We start from the raw sequence: 22,409 nt of genomic DNA on the forward strand, positions 1-22,409 counted from the left end.
CCGAGGCTTGAACTTGACTGACGGAAAAGAAGTGTAGTACAAAAAAAAGAAGAATAATCAGTTAAATCGCCTAGATGGTTAGATAAACAAGGTAATTTACCCAGATGTAGCAAGCGGTTCTGAAGACCCCACAAATACTGGTAGCTGTTGAGGTAGACGGGCATCAGATCCATGGAGGAGGAAGAGGAGGTTGGGCTGGGCTGGAGATATTCCCTCGAAGTAGCTTTTTGAACTAAGTTTTGAGTCGGGTTGTGTAGTTCGGTCTGTGATGATTGGACGACTAATAATCCTCCTGGTGACTGGATGATGGTGACACGAGTGATATATTTATACTAATTTCTATGACTCGAGTGGCAGAGTGGTCATCAATAAGTCCTTTGATAGTATTAAAGTGACCACAGATATGCGGGTTAATTCTCAATTGGCAGATAACGCTACGCAGAATTTAAGGGTAAGAATACATGTCTTTTTTTCTCTCTTCAAGTATCACATCAGCGTTTGACGAGATTTAGTTACTTATGTTAACTGTTTATGATAAGTGAAGGGATGACCGCAGCGTGAACCTCTGAGCTGCTCTGAGTCTATAATATCCCAATTAAATGGTCAGGTCCGGGAGCTTCAGTCGATGATGTCCGGCTTTGGGTATAATCCCAGCGGTCTATTGGGGAGGAATTACCCCGGATTAACTTGGTCCACTACAAGCTTACCATACGATTAATCACAATCCCGGGATTTGCGAGCACAAACTAATGGGTGATGATCACCAACGGGGTCGAAGGGGTAGGAGAGATTAAGCAAACTCTCCAAATCAGTGGAAGTATGGAAGGCTGGATGGGATATTTAACACTGGAACTGTGGGGGATTAACCAGATTTTGTTCGTTGATTTTCTTAATCCCGAGGCTGTATCGTGATCCGACGATGTCTTGGACGGGGAGATCCTTCACTAGCTCTATCCTATGAGACACTAACTCCTCTCAGCACCTCTTCTATCCTTCCTGTAAATTGGAAAATGTACCAAAAACTTTCCCTGTGCTGAAGGGACTGTTCAGGGGAAGACTAACGAGAGATTTCTTGTGTTGTTCTTGAAATGCAATTTGTAGTTTTTCTTATTTTTTTTTCTAAGGGAATTCGCATTCAGCATTGGACACTCGACGTTAGCACTTTTTTGTGTTTGACCGTAAGGCAGTTTTGCCGTGGACAGTCTGAAACACCACACTGGCTGATTTACATGTCTCTTGGTTTGCTCCAAATCGTATATTTCCGATATGAGTGCTTCCTCATATATCTAAATGATGCAGCCACCGACGAGTCACAAGGGTTAGTGGGCAGGACGCGAGCCAACCCACGACTGAAGAATGTCGTAATGAGGTAACAACTTTATCGGTGGAAGGACCCAATTAACGTTAATACCAATTAGTCCATCTACCGACGGCCACCCTGCTAGCGCCCACACCGCGTCTAGGGGGGCAGCAGGCGAGTCGAGGGGGAGGGGGGCAGCCTCCAGAGCCCACCATGGGGATAACCAGATTCTAGTGAGGACTTCTGTAAGCGACTGGTTCTCCCCCCAAGGGAATTTTACTTCAGACGAACTGTAAAACAAAGCTCGAAAAATTGTAGATACGATTACTGTTGGATTTTTACAAGAGTTGGGTTTGTGGCAGCGCAGAATATAAATTACTTTGTTGGAGGGAGGAGGGGAGGGAGCCAGGGAATGGGAGAGGAGGGAGGGGGGTAAATTTATTATAGCGATGCATCTAGCACTCGTAAATATGGAAGGGGGGGGGGTGTATGAGGCTCACCATCCTTGTCTTAGTTAAAACAATTAACCTGAGTTGTTACCAGAGCAAAATGGAGTTTATCTTTATATACCTGTTGTTGTTGTTTGTGGTAAATAATTAATGTCAATTTTTGTACAGAGAATAGATAAAATTTTCTTGACGGACGAGGCCGGGGGGGGGGGATTTATCTCGTGTTTACATTCGTTCAGGAGCCAAACTAAAGCTGGGACTCTCCTCAGGCTATCCAGCGACGACAAACAATTAGTTCTCCATTAGAGGCTGACCTACCAGCTTGCGGGAGAGCCTGTCCTGCCATGCCCCGGTATACGGACACATAGTTGACATGGACACCAAACTTATCACACACGAAGTCACGGACACAACACTTATACGAACTAGAATAATAATGGACACTGCAAGTTCTTGATCAAAAACACATTTCTAAAAATCTGGTTACAGATACTAAAATTAGCTGATAAAGATAACTACGGACACCAAACTTGACTACGGTGTGAGATGCAAGGACATCCCATTTGGCTATGGTCATAGAACCAGAAACATCTCAGATCTCCGGACCTCACCCTTAACCATAATCACAGACATACGGACACTGCACTAAGCTCGTGACGTATAGGTGGGGACATCATTTGTAACTAAGGACGGCGACCAGTAAGTTTCATACTTATCAATGGACACGGTGGCGTGGTATACACACCTGACAACGTACATTTTCAAGGACAAAACACGAATACAGTCACATCTATGTGCGTTGCACATCTCCTGAATACAGATCACTGCATAATGTAATCATGAAAAAAAATTCATATATACATAAATACATGTTTTTAGAATAATCGTGCACACACACACACACTCATCAGCAAAAAATACATTTGATCGTACACAGAAGTTGCATAGTTGCAAGTATTGTCCATACAAATGTATTGCTCATTTATAAGTGAACATACACACAGACACTAATCATACACACAAACTATTATTTTAAATCCAACAGAAACACGTACACATTTTCTTGTCCTTGAATCACACACACACACACACACACACACACCATATGTGCAGATAAACCTCTCCTTGAATGGTAAAGCTCAATGCATACATATAATCTCAAATGATTATTTGGTTGTCACTTAAGCTTCTTCCACACGGACATACATACACACACTCTGATTCTTACACAACAAACATTACCATACACGCACACAGTGTCCTACAGTGATAACAAGAATTAATGTACACACTCTGTTCCTTAAGATGTCACGCACACACACATACTGTTTACTGCATAGGAAATATTATCGATGAAACACTGTATCTTTTTAGTACAAAACACACACACACACACACACTTACACATACACTTCGTCTATAAAAGCAAATAATTTACGTATACACACACACACACACACACACGCTTCACTATAATAACAAACATTAACTTACACTAACACACCATTTTGCTGAGACCCTTAATAAGGTCATACGTTTACACGCGGTTTATCTTCCTATGATAGTACATATTAGCGTTGACTCGACTCTTGAGCCATCTTCCCATGATAACAAACATAACACACACTGATAACAACAATTATTAACGTACACACAAACAAACATAATATTCCCTCACAATAACAACAAGGTGTGACCTTAGACAAGTAACCACATACACGCTCGTCTCCGCGGTGAGGGAGACTGTAGCTCCTACAGAGGACAGACAGACATGCAGACACCCACCACTCCACACACATGGGAAAAATTATAAACACACGAAAAATCTCCCCTACAAATATGCATGGACGTGGCCTGCCTGAAAAACGAGTCAAAACTGCATAGCTTTGGTTTTGTGTTGTAAAGGAAGTATTTAAAAAAAATCGTCGCACGTATGTAATATTGTTTTTGTGATTTGTGCTCCGTCGACTCTATAATTTTTTGGTGTACACACACACACACACACACACATACATATATATATATATATATATATATATATATATATATATATATATATATATATATATATATATATATATATATATATATATATATATATATTTGCTGTTGTTGTATATATGATTGTAAATCAAAATATCTTATTGTTATATTCACATCACTATTAAATACATTGATTCGTTTAACATTTAACAGTACTTGTGTTACTTCATATGCTGTATAACTAATTAATGTCTTTAAATACAACGGTGACACGTGTACAGAACTTACTGACAGAATTTTTGTGAAAGATTGTACAGGTTCTCGCGAGAACCTTAACTAAACATATTATACAAACACACACACATATTATATATATATATATATATATATATATATATATATATATATATATATATATATATATATATATATATATATATATATATATATATATATATATATATATATATATATATATATATATAAACACTCACATTAAACTAGCCCAAAAGAGGTTCACCCCTGTAATTATAGTATTGTTGTCTCTTTGAATAATTTCTACACTGATGACGGCAATTAACAATTAAGGTAAGTAACCTTTATCCTCACTTTTGATAGCTGTCGATATATATTTGTTCAGTATATTTTGACAGCGTAGTTTAGAAACATGTATTACTAGTAAAATAAACACTTGGGCAATGATTTGATTTCTGCAGTACCGTGAAGCTCCCCGCCCAGCCCTCCCGCCCGACAACTGGACTTACTCTTACAAGTATAATATTCCATCATGTTCTGGTTGTAGCGGTAGGCGGTGGTCAGGTCCATGGCGGCTGACGGGGGCCGTAGCCCGAACAGCCCGAAATTGGAGTGATCCAGCTTGGCGGCGGTGAAAGGGTCGACCAAGCCGGAGAGGGAGAGAAGCGCCGTTGATGGTGGCGCTGTAGGGGAACCCGGAGACCCTGGCGACTCCACTCCGGCAGGGAGGTAGGGGTCAGCGTGACACAGAAGGGAGCGGGGCACTGGCACGGGACTGGCGCCGCTGCCCGCTACTTCCCCGCGGCACTTTTAGGTGTCCCCGACGGCGGGTATATCCACGGTACTCCGGCGGTGGTGTTGGGGCACGACACTGCACGGTAACTGGAGCGGTACACGGGTAACTGTGGGTAACGAGCGACACACGCGGCCACACTGTCACCGTCACGCTCGCTGGCCCTGGCCTCAGCACCGCGCTGCCTCCGATGTTAGCACTAGTCAAGCTTGACCAACTGTGTCGTCCTTATTTGAATATCTTTCCCGCTAAATCACGGTTTCCAGTCGGTGTTGGGCGATTCAGCTGGGATAATTGAGTGTGGCTGGTGGGAGTGGCGCGGACCAATGGGCGAGCAGCATGATCCTGGGGACCCGCCCCCCGCGCCCTTCGCCCCCCAGCCTCGCCCACCATTGGCTCCTGATGCCTGACGTCATCCCACGTGACCGCCCGGGGCGGGAATCAAGTGTCGCCTGGCGGCCCACCATCCCGTAGTCATGGTAACCAGGGCCAGATATGGCACCGCGCGGGCGGGCCAGAGGCACTGTGTGAGTGCCACCCCGCCCCCGACGGCCGCCTCAGCTACCGCTGCCGCCGACACTCCCCGCGCCGTCGCCTATCACACGCCGCGGCCGCCGCCTCCGCTGGTGGCCACCGTGACTCTTGGTCACGACCTGGCAGATACCGTGACACTGAGCATCCGTGGGCGGCCACCACGCCCTCTGCCCACCCACCTGGCTCATCCTGGACCTTTCATCTCACCCACATTTATCCTAGGACACCCGCACCATCTCCAACCTCGTCGCAGGATACCCACAACTCCCGCACTCATCTCTGCACACCCAACTCAACTACACGGACACACACATACACACACACATGTTCACATACACACACACAAACACACACACACACACACACACACACACACACACACACACACACACACATGTTCTCACACACACACACAAATGCTCACACACATACATAAACAAACAAACTCACACAACACGTCTACAATATAGTACCACACACACACACACACACACACACACACACACACACCGCGCTCATACTAGCGCATACACATACGCCACGCCCACACTAACCCACACACAACGCCCACGATATCACACGCACTACAATACACATTTCGCCCACGTTACCGTACACACACACACACACACACACACACACATATCATACAAGCCACGCCCACACTACCACACACACATACACACACACACACTCACACACTATCAGACACACCTCGCCCACGTTACCACACACACATTAGTATGCCTGGACCACCACACATATCAGCACAGCCAAGCTACCAATTATACGAGCATGTCCACCCTACCACCCACCGACTCCACAATACCACACTACCTTCCCTGGACAACCACGCCTACCAACACACCACGACGTTCACACATCCAATTTCACTACCAACGACGCCTCCACACCCACGTTACCACACACACACACTCACACACACACCATAACCTTGCCATCCCACGCCAAATCCATACCAGTAAACACATCACGCCTATGTAACACGTGTGCACTAGTATACACCCACTATCCAAAAGCTACCGCACATCACGCCCATGGCCTCTACGCCCCCCTCCTCAAGCCACTACACAACACTCCAGTACAGTACACGCCCCACCACGCCCTCACCGAGGCAAGATCCTCACGTTGCGTCAGTGTAGGACTCTGGCCGCGGGATTATACTTTCGAATTAGGTTTTTTAATAACTCCTTTCACGGGACACAGTGAACCTTGTATACTGAAGATAAAGCTGTTGTGGGCGTCTAGTATCTTACCTTACGGGCAAAGGGTTGGACTTAATCTTTCCACGTTAATAGCAGCCTTCAATACCATGATGAAAACTCTATGACGGTGAAACTGCTCGAGAAAACCGTGATTGAGAATGAAGTGTGGCGGGTGTGAGCTAAATACCATTAGCTCAGGAACACCAGGCTTCTCTTTCACTACAAAACACTCATCATCTTCACATATACATCTCCTCTGTGGTGATCAGCGGCCGCCGAGCCTCCACGGCAATATTCTTGTTAGGCAAGATGTACTCGGGAATACAAATAACCATTTGGGCCACTCGTAGCGTCTCGGGCACCCGCCGCAGCCTTACCTGGTGCTCCCCCATGAGGTGGTAGGGAGCACTGGGGGAATGTGAGTGTGGCGGAGGAAGGGAAGCTGGGGGGGGGGGAGGCAAAGGAAGGCTATCTTTGAGAGAGGGAAGGGAGGGGTACGTATAATATGATATCAAGAAACATATCACTAATTTACTGTCTACGAGGAAGTGAGCGCTGCTTTTCCAGTTCACCCTCAGTGTTACTTGTGGTATAGTTAAGAAGTAAAGCTACGTGAAGAATTCTAATTAAGAGTTATGAAAACCTTGTGATCGACAACAAGGACTGTAAAATGCACACATAATTTTTATGGTATTTTTACATGGGGGCAAATTGGTCCACCCGAGCCTGGAATGGCCCTCTTCTTATTCAAGCCCTAAACACACCATGTCCACGGCGGCATAGCAAGCAGGGGGTTCAAAGGCGGCGAGGGATCCAGGGGGACGAAGGCAAGGGCGTGCCATCTAACAGCACCCCATAAGGCCCTTTTTTATGTCAAGATCAAGGGGTGATAAGCGTAACTTGAGAGTGTGTGATAGAACTGTCATGACCCGGCCGCTGTTCCGGACCTCTAGAGGGAGATGGGTTTGCCAAAGGTCCCGCTCCGCATAACTTAGTCCAGCCTAAGTAATGCGTAATTAATTCCTGTAATTATCCTACCTACTGAGGACAGCTCCTGCAAGGCGATGCACCTCGCCAGAGAGAAAAGGAGGAAGAGGAGGAGGACTAGGCAAGGGAGACTAATTTTGGCCGACAAAATTTAAACTAGATTCTTTTAATTTCGATTTTTCTTGAGTTCCCATTTCGTAGAATAATGTTACATATCAAGTACGGGAATGCCCATATTAGCTATAAAATTAACCTTCCCAGCTCCCAACATTTACCTCCTAAATCCACTGATAGATTTGGTATAGATTTGGGAGATGTATTTTTTGAGCGTTAACCATGAACTTACGCCTATTGATTCTCTGCGCTTTTAACTATATTCTTGTTTAGTATCTTTACATAGGGCGAGTTAAGTTCACAGGGAAGTTTTTCCAGCCAAAGTTTATTTAGCTGCAACGGGTGGTGGATATAACACAATTATATTCATTTAATGATACACCGCGATACAAGTGGGTCAGGATTACACGATACAATGATAATTCTCTCAGTTAGTTCACTAATACGATGGAGGTGTTATGTTATGGTCATTAAGAGAAGGTATAAGTCCTCGTGACGGGAGATTTAAGAGAGAAAAGCAAAGAGTTTATGAATAGGTCAACCAGTGAAAGAATTTGGAACCCTCGAAACCATTCTGAATGACATCAAGTACTACATTCAACGATCTTCTTTTGTTAAGTTCTACTGATCCTCTTAACGGGATGTTCTTATATTTTCCTTCCTCCGATACTCTCTAAGTCTCTTTATAATAACAAGGATGGCAGAGGTGAAAAATGGACCCTGGTTTATTAAGGGTAACAAATCTATTGAGAGATCGAACACGCTGTGATAACAAAGCCGAGGAAAATGGGAATAAACGCCTTGCTGGCAACTCGCTAATCCCGTAGAATGGCCATATTTGAGTATAGTTGAGCGACTCTCAATGGGGAAATAGTTGACCTGACGAAGTCAAGAGTTTTGATAACTTCATGGTGGATTTTCCGACGGACAGAGAGCGGAGATTAAAGGGATAAAACCTAACCTAACATAATCATGACAATTATGATAGAGAACAACGCGCTCCTACGAGGTTCCTAAACAAATCAACTCTTGGCCTGATGTAGAGTAAATCACACTCTTATTTTGCTACTATCAGCTGGAGTCTTTGCAATGATGTTCCAGTTATTCCAGGACACCATCTGGAATCACATATCAGGAGGCAATCCCTAAGGCCCGTCTGGAACATATGTCACCTTCTGCTGTGTGTTGTGTTTGTGTTGCTGCTGCCACTGCGCCTCCCCGATACTGTTGCCAACTACCACTCGTGAAAATACTTTTAAATCCCATGGGACTTTTTTTTTTCGTTCGTGTTTTACGGTGTATTTGTTTTTATTTGATTGGGTGTATTAAAGGGTATTTTGTGGACTGAAGATGAGGACTATTATAAAGGTGTAATGTGTATAATACTGGTTACTATTTCATCACAGAGACATCCCAATGTTTACGTTGATGAAAATATACATAAATATGCATAATATAAAATTGAAGTTAAAATTAATATTAATACACACAATCCCAGGGAAAAGAACAAAGAAACATACAAACATAGCCAGGGATACATACACATGCACGCACACAAAGACATACATGCGCGTACACACACACACACACACACACACACACACACACACACACACACACACACACACACACAAAACCTCCGGAAAGGTATCACCCAAAAAGTTACTCGGTCTTGGAGAGGTGGAGAGCGTGGGGGAACTGAGAGAGGAAAGAGAAAGGGTAATGTGGAGGGAGGGAGAGCGAGCGAGCGAGGGGAGAGGAGAGAGTGAATGATAGTGAGAGAGGATGTGTGAGTGGTTGAGAGAGTGAGGAGTGTGTAGAGGCAGTGGGAGAGGAGGGAAGAGATTGAGGGAATGAGAGGAAGCAAAAAGGAAGGGAACGTGAATGGAAAGAAAGGAATTCATTAAAGGATGATGGGAATAGGAAGGTTGAAGGAGAGGGAGAGAGAGAAAGGAAAATGTAAGGACAGTGAGTTAGTTTACAAGTTTAATAAAATGATAAATAATCAATAAAGAACCAGAAATACTGCTCGGCTGTATCAATATAGCGTTTTACTTGTACGTTCATCTTGGTGGGTGAGAAAAAAAAAGAGACTTCATCTTTCCAGCGTGTCCAGGCCGGCCAGACAAGGCCGATATGAAACAACAGGCCACAAGAAGCGTGCCATTAATTTTATTAGTCTGACATTTTGGGTAAATCTTTTTCCTTACGTTTTCCCTTCAGAATAATGTGGTCTTAAGGCGGAACGGCAACGCGAACGAATTATAAAACGAGACAGCCTCCAGATCCGTTACGGCGGTGTTGGCCTCGGCTTAGGTTAAGGCGGAGTGGCTTCGTGCCTCGGCTCCTCCCTGGCTGAGGTTACGGACGCTTCCACTAATTAAAGTTTGCGACACGTTTTTGACTTTGGAGTTTTCTGGTGGCGTCACTGGGCTGGTTCACGCCATTTGCTGCCATCGTGGTGTGGCAGCGGCACCTTCCAGGGACGGGCACCGCCTCCTTCAGGGGCCCACTGCCCGGCACTATTCTCCGGGAGTATGTTTTTATGGTGACCAATAGAGAAAGGTTATGGTTCCCAGATATCTTCCTCTGGTACTTTGGGTTATATATATATATATATATATATATATATATATATATATATATATATATATATATATATATATATATATATATATATATATATATATATATATATATATATATATATATAGATTTTCAGATTCATTCATACAAACATACACAACACGAGGCATGACGACCTCCACGCTACATGTTGGCCGAACAGCGTCTCCGGCCGGAGGTGCCACGTCTCCAGCAGCGCCGCCGCCAGCAGTATCAAGCACACGATGAGCACGATGGCGCAGTGTTGGGCAAAACCAGAGGATTATGGGTAAAAATGGTTTCCTCCTGGTGTTTCACGCTTGCCGGAGCGGAGCCGACGCGCAGGACGTGTTGGAAATTGTGAGAGACTTGCCCATTTTCAAAGTTTGAGGGGCGGGAGCCATCTAGCGGGGAGGGAGGGTGTATTAGGGCGCCAGGGGTCGTCGCCCGTGGGGAACGACCCGGCCCGATAACCACACTATATAACCAAGGTAAGCTGGGGAGGGGGAGGGAGGGGAGGGGAGGGGAGGGGTGCAGTGGTGGGGTGGTGCATTGCTTGGGCGGTGTTAGGATGGTGCTCAGGGAATGTTCGGTTGTTGTACCGAGGAGCTTCACTGTATGAGACTGTGGTGTTGATTTAGAAATACAAGAGTGATTATCTTCGCTCATCAGTTTAATGCAATCACGATCTGAGTGTACAAGAGGTTTATGAGTGTACAAGCGATGATCCCGTGTCATGGGTGTACATGAAAGAGGTAACATTAAGTAAAGAGAGCCATAAAGAGTAGAGAATTTGGGTTACAAGGTCAACAAACTGAAGCTGATATCTTGTCGAGTGCATCAATGATCAGGACACTCTTGGCATACAGAATGAGGCTCCTCAAGCAGAGCAGAGGTGGACAGTCACCCAGAGAGATGACCTCGTGTCTGCTGTGTAGATGTCCTTGAATGGTCGCCTGTGAGTTCCCCGAGAGTCTTCCCCTGGTATCTTAGGTAGATGTTCCAAGGGAGTTTTTAAGGGCTTCCCCAGAGAGCTCCTCCAGTAGAACCTTTTGTATCCCTTAACCTACACGCACTAGGTCACAACTTCTATCATATTCTTCGTTAATGAGCACTCACCCACCCTCCCATCGGCTAAGGCCTCCCCCTGTTTCTGCCTCGGAAAAAAAAATTACGTTCATTGAAGTATAGTTTGCAATGTGTAAACTTTGCCTTCCGGCCGACGGCAGTGCAATCCCCGAATGAGAATTATATGATTTGTGAAATAGGACAGACGAGTTTTAGTGGCGAGTTTTATTAGCGTTTTCATGGTGGAGGTTTAGACTAGGACGCAGAGGTTTTAGCCAGCGGGCGGAAATGGTGGTGGGAAATTTCTTGGATGGGAGTCATGGTGGCTTGATCCCACTTTTCCAAAAATCTGGGATCTGGTACAAAAGTCTGGTCTAAGAACGACTTCCTGTCGGATTAGATCAACAAATACGGATTATTGTGAGGGGGAATTATGTGACTACTAGTCATAAGAGACAAGAATAAAATAAATGTCGGTAATAACTGATACAATTTTCCTTCCTAAGAACTCAAAACTTTTAGATAATATCCACAGTGCATTACTAACACAAGAAGCATACCAAGAGCCAGCAGCAGATCAGGGCGAAGATCGAAATTTATCATCAAATTCATCAATCATCATAAAGAACATCAGAGGGATTCTAAAACAGAGGACTTGGTTGGGTGACACTCCAAGGACACCAGAGGACTTGGTTGGGTGACACTCCAAGGGCACAGTATAACAATTGTACTAATATATCCTTAAAGAATCACATCTACTAAAGGATTATACAGCATTCGCAAACACTAGCTAAGTGTAGGGGAGGTGTGTTTACCAAGTGTAGAGGTATCCCACTGCATTCACAATCCCAGCACTCCACTTCCTCACAAAATATAACTTTTTTTTCCTCGAGAGAGGGGGCTTTGTGCTCTCTCTGCCTCCTCCATTCCCTTACCCTTTCCAGCTCTACTCCTGACTACATCTGAGCCACGACAACTTTAAAAATTGATACAGAACATAAACAAACATAATGCATTAAAATGGAGATATAAAATACATTTAAACCCCACTAAACAATATCAATCTTGTGCCTGAAAACTCTACGTTAACCTACACCTATATTGTGTTGAAGAGGTAAGAGAAGCCTCCAAGACAACGTCCTCACCCACACACTCACATCCTTACACTAGACCATTATTATTCCATCCAAGGGAAGTGAAAAATCCACGGCCCGGGGGTTAGGCCGTTTGTGGCTTGACAGGCAGAACGTAGAGCCTACACAATGGTCCATCTAGGGAGAAGTGGGCCATCTATGGGGTACTGGGCCGTCTTAGAGAGGAGAGGGCCATTTAGGGGTGCTGGGCTGTCTAGGAAGGGGAGGACCATTTAGGGATACTGGACCGTCTCGGAGTAAAGGGCCATTTAGGGAGAACAGGGCCGTCGAAGGAATAGATGAATCTCTAGGAGGAAGATAAAAGGGCAACCAGAAGGAGGGAGACATGAGGGCCACCTATGCTGTAGAAGGGACTAATTATAGGGTAGAGAACCACCTAAAAGGCACTGGACCATCAAGGGAATAAACGGCCTTATAATTATAGACTCTAAGGCATAAGTCAAGAAGGTGTCTCACCACAGAGAAACATGTTGGTTTATTTCCATGACCGTGGGTGTGGCATAGTGTAGACTGGTGACGTGGAGGTAAGAATGTTTGTTATTATGTGATATCTGGAAGACTCTTTAGTGTGTAAGTTTGTAAGATCAATGAGATGAGGAGAAGCTGTTTATATCAGAGTGTTGGGGAGGCGTGGCTGGTTATACAAGGTCGGTCAGTTACACAAAAGGATGGTGTGTTGTTCTTTTGTACACATCGTGAGGGTGTTGCGTACTGGACTGTAGAGGTGTGTGTGTGTGTGTGTAAGTATGAGAGAGAGAGAGAGAGAGAGAGAGAGAGACATATGCTGCTCTACAAACATGAAGGTGAGGGTGTGGGGCGTACCGTTATATAAGACGGGTTTCATTCGTATTTATATACAAGTGTTGTGATGTAGTGTGTGTGTGTGTGTGTGTGTGTGTGTGTGTGTGTGTGTGTGTGTGTGTGTGTGTAGAGAATAAGAAATAGTAAAGAAAAAATCTAAAGAATGAATAGACTCATAAAACATATAAACAAGTGATTAAATACTAAGATAGATATAAACAGATAAAAAACATGCGAAACAATAACAAATAAACAAAAGTAATCAAGTTCCTGACTGAGGGAGAAGAGAAAAACACAAGATAGGTATGAGAGAATGAGGTCACCATCCCTCTCGGTGCTGGAACACGATGGGCGGTGTAAGATTATTATTAAACAGGAAACACTCGTCGTCGTGGCTGAGAAGAAGTGAACACAACTGGAAGTGAGTGACATGCACGAGGGAACACGCGAGGTTGGAGGAGCAGGAGGAGGAAAGATGCAGCCCACACCTACTTCACTCAGTCCCTCCCTCCCTCTCTCCCTCCTTGCCACTTTCCTCCCTCCCAACTCCTCCCACCTTCTGCAGGGAGCGGCTAAGCAACACGCACATCTACAACACCCAAACGAAAAAGCATAGCCCCAGATGGTGACAACAAAAGAAACACACACACACACACACACACACACACACACACACACACACACACACACACACACACACACTCACACACACACACACACACTCCCCTGGTCAAAGGAGCTGGCAAGCCGTTTACTAGCAAGATAAAAGACCTAGCGCTGAGGAGATAAGCAACGCGTGAAAAAAAACAGAAGGTCCCCGTTAGTGATGCTACTCCGTCTCTTGTCTCGTCACTCAGGCCACGCTGGCTGCTCCGCCACACTCCTCCCATTATACAGATTATTCGTAGCAACCATAGTGTGTGTGTGTGTGTGTGTGTGTGTGTGTGTGTGTGTGTGTGTGTGTGTTAGTTATAGAGATAATTTTGGGGGAAAATCTGGTGTGCTACTATTGGGGTGTGTTGTGTATGGTGCAGTGTGCAGTGTATGGTGCAGTGTGTAGTGTAGTGTAGTGGTTTTAGGAATGTGGTGCGTTGTAGGATGGTGGTGTTAGAGTATGGTGTAGTACTATTGTGGTATAGTATCATTTGTCTGGGGTAGTGTATATAGTGCTAAGCTATGGTGATACAATGTAAAACAGTGGTATGGTGACTGGTAGAGGTGTATCACTGTTTCTTATAAATTGTACACTGGTGTGACGATATAGTGTAATCTGACAGTATGGTGAAGATATGGTGTGGTGTAGTCTTAGTATAGTGTGTATACGTTAGCGTTGTGTGGTGTGGTTTTAAAGTATAGTGCACGGGGTGGTGTGTTGTGATAGGATATGGTGCAGTATTGTGTTATTCTTATATATTATATAATGTTATGATGATGTTACAAAGGAAGGTTTCTGCTGTACATACATACATACATACATACATACATATACATACATACATACATACATACATACATACATATACATACATACATACATACATACATACATATACATACATACATACATACATACATACATATACATACATACATACATACATACATACATACATACATACATACATACATATCAAATCACAATACGTAATGGCTGGAGGGAGTGTTGATATCAGATTATAACTCTCTGATATGGTGACACAAGTTAGGAGTGATTCGTGTTTATGATAAGATATGGTTGTTTGACAGTGACTTATATAGTTTCTTTCTGCTGCTGGTGTTGAGGTATAGTGGTGTGACTGAGTGCTGTGGCGGAGGTTCAGACAAGCGTGGTGTTACGATGACGGCTTGTAGCAGTGACGGTGGTCGTGTTTGGCAGAGGCGCCACACAACTGCCAAAAGATAAGAAACGACTAACCTGTCACCTACATTATGACTGTGAGTTAATGGTGAGGTGGAGGTGATGGTTGATAAATAGATCTGACAAGTTTGAAAGTTATGTTGACAGTTCTTGCGAGGCAGAGAGAAAATATACTTCCATAATGGCAAAAGATTGAGTAATGTCTATATACATTTTGATGTGGCTGTATAAATTGGTTATACATATAGTTTATATAGCCTTTATGGTCTTGGAAATAGTACTAAGAGCAAACAGAGTGAAATAATTGAACGAAATTGACGTAACTTTAAACACGAATAGTCAGAATATAATACAAAAGTTCCTCTGTATCAGTGAACATTATTCAATCTCAAAATAGAACGGTAAGTTGCGTCTAATAATAACAACTTTAAGATAAATAAGAAAAAAGGCGCTGACGGAGGCTAAAGGAATGAGGAACATAAAAAAAAGAATGAATAATACCAGTGTCTCCGTGTAGGTTATGGGCTCCTAAATCGGTGGCCTCAGAGGGTAACATTGTCCCATTCCTGTCTCAACAAGTACATGTGGGAGACCGAACTAGCGTCTCCTAGGTAATCACTGAGGACTGGTAGGGGGGGGGGGGTATTTGACAGCATTAAGTTAGGTTAGGTAAGGTTAGGTTAGGTTAGGTTTTGGCTCAGAAAGGAAAACAAAAAAAGATGGTTAACTATGCCTGAAATACTACACGTTGTTTGTATAATGCTACTGTGGTGGTAGATGATACTGCGTTCGTAAATATGCGTAGTCGTATTTCATGGAAGTTAATATGTAAATTAGATTCAAATTATATAATGGTAAATTAGGAATTATATAGGAAGAGAGCATTTTATACTCTTGGTGTGTGTGTGTGTGTGTGTGTGTGTGTGTGTGTGTGTGTCTTTCGTCGTCAAGGTGAAGTGAATGTGACTGTCACAGAACGAGAGGCTGGAGCTGCCTCCTTAATCCTAATTCCAAGATACAAGGTTCACTCAGATCAGAGGCCAAATGCACACCAACGCGCCTTTCCTGATCCCTAAACTCAATCGAACTGTTAAACTCACACAACTTTTCGATTTCATTTCCGCAGGACTCTAACTCGGGCTACAGCGAACAAACACACCGAGTGAATGGCAGATTTCAACCAAAACAAGTCGAGAATTTCCTGTTGACTGTTGCATCTTTAATTTGACCGTCCATTAGGCAGTTGTTAGGGGGAGTAAGTGTATTACGGCCGGCCCTTTTCAGCCAGCATTATCAACCCTATTTTGACAATAATTGTATCAACTCTGCCCTAACAAGCTAAGTGCTCCACTCCTCTGCCTCTCCCCTCCCCCGCCATCAACCCCCCTCGTCTCACTCTCCCTCTCTCTCTTTCCCTTCTCTCTGTCTATCGTCACCCTCTGACGCTCCCCTCACTTCATTCTCTCTCTCTCTATATATATATATATATATATATATATATATATATATATATATATATATATATATATATATATATATATATATATCTTTCACGTTCTTCCAGCAACAAGTCACTGTTTTGTGCCAACCTACGTGACGACTGATGATAATTGATGACAATATGAGCAAAAAATAAACGGCAAAGTCATCGGTTATCTTATTCAAGTCTAACACTGATTTTGGCTGGATTATCAGAGAATGCACTTTACAGTTTCATGTTAATTTTTAGCTGCATGCAAGGATTAAACTGGTCTTACCTCGTCCCTCAGTTAACAGTTAATTTGGTGAGGCTCAGATCTGTTCAGCCTCAAGACTCTTATCGACTGATATAATCTGTCCCTCGTGCACGAGAGAGAGAGAGAGAAAGAGAGAGAGTGTGAGAGAGAAGGAAGGGACATGACTGAGTGGGTGGGGGGGGGGGTGGTCGTCGTATTGCTGTTCAGAACTTTATTGACATTCTCAGATATTTTTTCATTTTGCTGAGGAAATAAATGTTTCATATAAAAGAAAAAAATTATAAAGACAATCATATACCAAACACATCGTGAATCTATTCATGAGTAATTGGGAACAGTGAATAGGTCAGTGAACTATCATGTAACAAAAAATAAAAGAAACAAACGAATAAAATAAAGAAACTAGTATTCACTGGGGAATACCGCAACAAACAACAAAGAGGTAACACAAACAAGCTAAAACAACAAGACAAAAAAGTGGGGCCCCGGCCGAGGCGGGTGTAAGCAACCCCGCTCGCTGAGTGGCCGGGGGGAGGTCACGTGGCCACAACAATATGGCGGACGCGGGGACGAGGGTGCAAACGCTCACATCAACTTTATCGGAATTGCCAACGCGTGCGCCACATTCCCGTCATCAGAGGAGTTTTCTGAGATTACTAACAGTGTATAGCACGTAGTGGAAAACGTAGTAAATATGTATAGGCGGGGGACACCTACAGTGTACTGGAAACGGTATAGAGGTAATACCGACCCGGCCTGGAGCGCCAGCGGTGCGAGAAAATAGTCGGGAAAGTCCAATTTGGTCACCGCGGCGATACTGTGGGAGTCTTGATGGAATTTTGAACCATGAATGTGGTGTATTTGCGTTTTTGTAATGGGATTTTAGTGGTCCAATGAATTTTATCCTTTTAAATCCCCTATCGTAAATAAGAAACATGACACTGTACTACCGCCTTTGGATCGTTGCCACGAGCATTGCCGACTCGAGTTTCTAATCAGGCGGCGTAGCACGAGAACATTCGCTTTGGAAACTGTTGTGACAAGTCTCGATTATGACGTAAGTGACAAATTACTGGTGGGGGAGGCCGCAAGAGACAGTGATAATGCATTTGTGGGCATGAAATTAAAGTGCAACGTCACTAGCGGATGGTGTGCTGCTCAGATTACTGTTATCTTTGCATTTTCACACTGATTAATCGCTTGCTCAATTTTTATCTTGTTCGGGTGAGCGTGTGAACATGTACTGGTAGTTGGCATTACTGCTGTTAAGGGTGATAATCATCATAATATTATTTGTTGAAGCTGAAGACAGTTCTCCCGGGATCACCGTTCACTGTGTTATTGTTGAGACTTGTGTCAATTCCAAATTACAGTTCTAAAGTTTGGGATCAAAAGTCGAGGAGGTTGGAGTGTCGACCGTATTGACTGCTGGTTCACTGCCTCTTGCCGCAAACATTTTATGTCCTTTAACCAAGACGAAACTCTTTAAAAGTGAATTGTATTCAAGCGAATACGCAAAGTCCTGCTGGTCTTTGTGTAAACAGTGATCCGTTAAGAAAAACTGTAATCTTTTTATTACATTCACCCCAAGTACAGCCCTCTCTCTCTCTCTCTCTCTCTCTCTCTCTCTCTTTCACCTGTACCTGTGGGACATCTCCTGCCGCTCACATCCCATTAGGTTTAATTTATTGATCAAATGAGTCACAGCAATATGTTTTCTTACTCTCAACTAAACATCGCAATGTGTTTACAGCTGAAATTTCAAAACAGTGCTGAGAATATTCTCTGAGAAGGAAATTTAATGTTAGAGAGTGTGGCGGAAGTGTGTGTGAGTGGCCAATAGTAACTACGTGAGGGTAACAGTGGTGGAGCCCGGTGAGTCTCACGTGTTTATGAGTAACGTGTACGGGTGTTGAGGGGCAATGAAGTGTTCGGAGTAACAAGCAAATAATGGAGCGGGATGAGTAACTTTAGTAAGTGACAGGGGGTGGCGGAGCGCAATGAGTTCCCAGAGTGAGTGGCCGTGGGTGAGTGGTGCTCGTGAGTGGTCAGCGGAAGGCGGGGTCGAGGTACAGAGACACGTGTCGGTGATGACCGTAATTAGAGGGTGTGAGGGGAGGGTCGACACTCCACTTGTGACCCCTGGCTGCCTGTCGCCCTAGAGGTCATCAAAGCACTCAATAGGTCAGGGTCACGATGGACTGCTCACACCAACATGATATAGATACAGTAAAAAAAAAAATAGTAAAAAAACAAAACAAAATCCAAACCACGTGTAAACTTAATCTTCAGTTGCAAAGAAAAATGTGAAACACGAAAGCTCCTGAATTTTTGGTTTTCAGATCAAAGTAAAGAAGCGTCACTGAAATATGAGCGGAAGACACTGTCAGTTTGTCAGGTCAAACACATGGGAGGTGTCATGACACAAGAGAAGGTCAAAGTCGGAAACATATTGACCTACCCTACACTGCGGCTCTTTTACTGCCTCTCAACCTATGACATTTTTGGCACTCTGTCTTTTGGTAGTTGTTTCATCCTCGCCGCTGCCTTTTGAAGGTGCCATATGTCGGGTGTTTCAATAAATTAAACGTCACCATTATGTAAAGTTATTTTAAATGCACAGACAACTTGAGTTCTCCCATTCAATTTCTCTGTGTAAATCCGCTTCCATCTTCCTCTATCAAGGAACAACAGGAGTGTAGCGGTAAGGTGGAGACCGGGAAGATGCCTCCCTGATTACACCCCCAAACACAACAATGCAGCCATTCACGCCGACCTACAGTTACGCGGCAAAACAACTTTTGGCGGGAAGCGACGGAGGGAGGCTCGCGGGTAATTCAGTCACTCACTTCCTCATAAGCTGTCACGCTTACAAGGCCCCCACTCAAGTGAGAGCAGAGAGGAAGGGGAGGAGAGCAACAGCCGTGGTGCATCTAAAGACTCACTCACAGATGGTTTCTAAGATACTCGTTGGCTTTGAACTTGGTGAATGGGTTTGTCTTGTGCAGGTACCAGCTCGAACTTGTTTTTCCTCACCACACTTTATTCACTTTTTGCTGCAGCCGCTGACACTTATGCCTGATCGTAGTTACTGATGAAAAGTATTAGGCACAAAATAGTGTTCGACTGCCAATAAGGCTATGATTATCCTCCCTCTCGCATCTCTTCTCCGACCTTGGTGGTTTTGCTTTGACGTTGTACCAATCCAGTGTTTATCGGTATTATTACTTCATTATGGGAGCGTAAATACCAGAGAAAAATGATTCCTTTTAAGCTATTCGAAGGCGCACACACACACTGTCTAACACATGCATTGATGGCAATTTATCTGATGAATTTTAGATACAATCCCGAAACCACTGAACCACGAAAAATTAAGCCAGTTTTTACCCTCATCTTAATGGACATTGAGACTAGTAAGCGTTGTGGTTCTCAACTCACCTGGTGAATTTTTTTCCCACTTAATTGCAGCGATAAAGGTAAAGCCCCTAAATTTCTACATATGACCTGAACAAGAGAGATAAAAAGTTACGGGAGGAATTCACTTGCCAAGACCTGCAGGAACCCACGACTACAAGAGGATACAGTGCAGAGAATGCAGAGGTGTTAGAAGGCAATGTTAGTAATAAAAGAAAAACTCGTGGTATTCTATTAACATTATACTCCATACTTGTTAGACACACGAAGTTAAGTTGAGGGGTAGTTCAGGCTACTACAAGCATTGCTTTAGTTAGTGCTGGATAAGCTTAAATAAGGTAATTACCTCTGAATTTGATGGCCTGTCTGCCTAAAATAGCTGGCAGAGAGAAGAGAGGAAACCCAGCTAGGCCAAGACCCGCAGTTGACTCCCCGAAGAACATCATGACCCAGGACAACCGCCGCTTGTTCCTCTTTGATGATCTTGGCTTTTGTAGCGCTTCACCGACACCTGCTCACTGATGTATCCAATTGTATACTAAGATAACACTTCTATGTACTGCGGAAACTTATAAAACTCAGTTCATTTTCCCTACAATCTTTGAGAAGTTGTCTGACACGCATCGCCCTGGAGAATATAGTTGTATTTGCATTAATCTCAAGCTTACACGACCTGTACAGATTGCTACTAAAGGTTGTGTCTAGATCCTCACCAGACACATATTACTAAGTGGGGTGCTGAGGTGAGAGTAACCTTCCATTATCCTGGTGTATTGTGCATGTGCGACGCCTCTCTAACATCCATCCATCACTTGGTCAATTGAAAGCGTCATGCCCTGTTGTCCGCGGTCAGGTTTCAACTGACCACCGAAACCAGGTCATCTGAGGTGGCACGTGGCTCTCGGCGCCAGTTAGACTTTGTTCAACCATAGATGAAGGGTCATCATTGCCTCCCAGCTCTTATTTATCTCCACGAGTCTGTTAATACGACACAAAAGCTCCAGACAACCCTATGGTGACGCCTAACGGAAGGGTGACCAGCATCCTGAACAATACCACAAATGACCACAGAGAAAGACACCATCGAGTCAACGGACGAAGGGCTTCACAATGCCAGGTCATGAGCCCTCAATCAGAGGTCAAGAGATGGGTGGCAATGTCAGGTCAAGCTAAAGGAAGAGGCGGAGTGGGAGGGAGGAGGGAGAGGGATGAAGCGGCTGATCAGGAGGCAGGTGAGAAATAATGATTCTGGTAATTAAGATTCCAGTTATTCGGTCACAGGAACCAGAAACATCACTTAAGGTACGGATCAGCGTAAGTACAGGTCCACCAAAGACTAATATTCACTCATATTATTTTTCCACAATAATGATTTTGATTCACCAGGGAAACAGTACACATGAAAGGAGGATTAACGAGCATCCCATGAGTTAAACCTAAACCAAAGGAACTTATCCCTCACAGGCAATCTACAGGGAGGATAAACCCTTTTCTACTCCATTTAATTTAGGCAGTATTTTTGGCGTCAAGATCATCCGGCTCAGCCTATGCGGTCAAACGAGGTCAACTCTGGTCAGATAAGGTCACAGAAACGATAACGTTATAATTTTAGGTCCTATAAAGCTAATGAAATATAGATACAAACATTTCACCATCAGTAAACATCATAACTCAACGAACTTATAACACGTTTTATCTCATCATATTAGATACAGTGACGAGAAGCGTGACCTGGTTGTTTAGGGACGCTGGGAGCTGAGGTCAGGAGGGGGTCACACTAGATTAACCGGGATAAAGCGAGTTAACAGATCAGTTGTCATTGTAGCCAGATTTTCATGGCCTTTACAGCGATCACGTTCTCATTTTCTATTGCGTATCGACATTGTTTGTTTTTGTTGTTTACAGTTAATACGAACAACACGAAGGAGGTAACCTGAGTTTAGGTATAAATCTCTACCACGTAAACGAGTTTGTACACACTGAGTTCGACGTGTGAGGAACGAGACTGCAGAGGGTGACGGCTGGAGGGTGAATGTGGAGTTGGAGTAGAGGCCGCTGCTGCTACTACGTGAGAGTGTGGGACAGGTCCTCCTCCTCCTTCTGCACCTCACCGCGGAGCTTTTACTCAAC

General features: G+C 43.9%; 1 protein-coding gene across 19 annotated transcripts in view; it reads right to left on the minus strand.

Moving 5' to 3' along the window:
* LOC121855821 (paired box protein Pax-5-like) overlaps positions 1 to 22,409 on the minus strand; it is a 171,580-nt gene that overhangs the window by 68,296 nt on the left and 80,875 nt on the right. The window contains exon 1 of one of the 19 annotated variants that reach the window (XM_042350957.1): positions 4,503 to 4,989. The exons of the other annotated variants lie outside the window; for them this stretch is intronic. Coding sequence (XP_042206891.1) covers positions 4,503 to 4,557 — 55 coding nt within the window. The 5' untranslated portion in view covers positions 4,558 to 4,989. Of the gene's footprint in view, positions 1 to 4,502; positions 4,990 to 22,409 lie in introns of those variants that run through there. 19 annotated transcript variants of the gene reach the window in all.

Source organism: Homarus americanus, unplaced genomic scaffold (assembly GCF_018991925.1).
Source record: "Homarus americanus isolate GMGI-L3 unplaced genomic scaffold, GMGI_Hamer_2.0 scaffold14072, whole genome shotgun sequence".
NCBI classification, from domain to species: Eukaryota; Metazoa; Arthropoda; class Malacostraca; order Decapoda; family Nephropidae; genus Homarus; species Homarus americanus.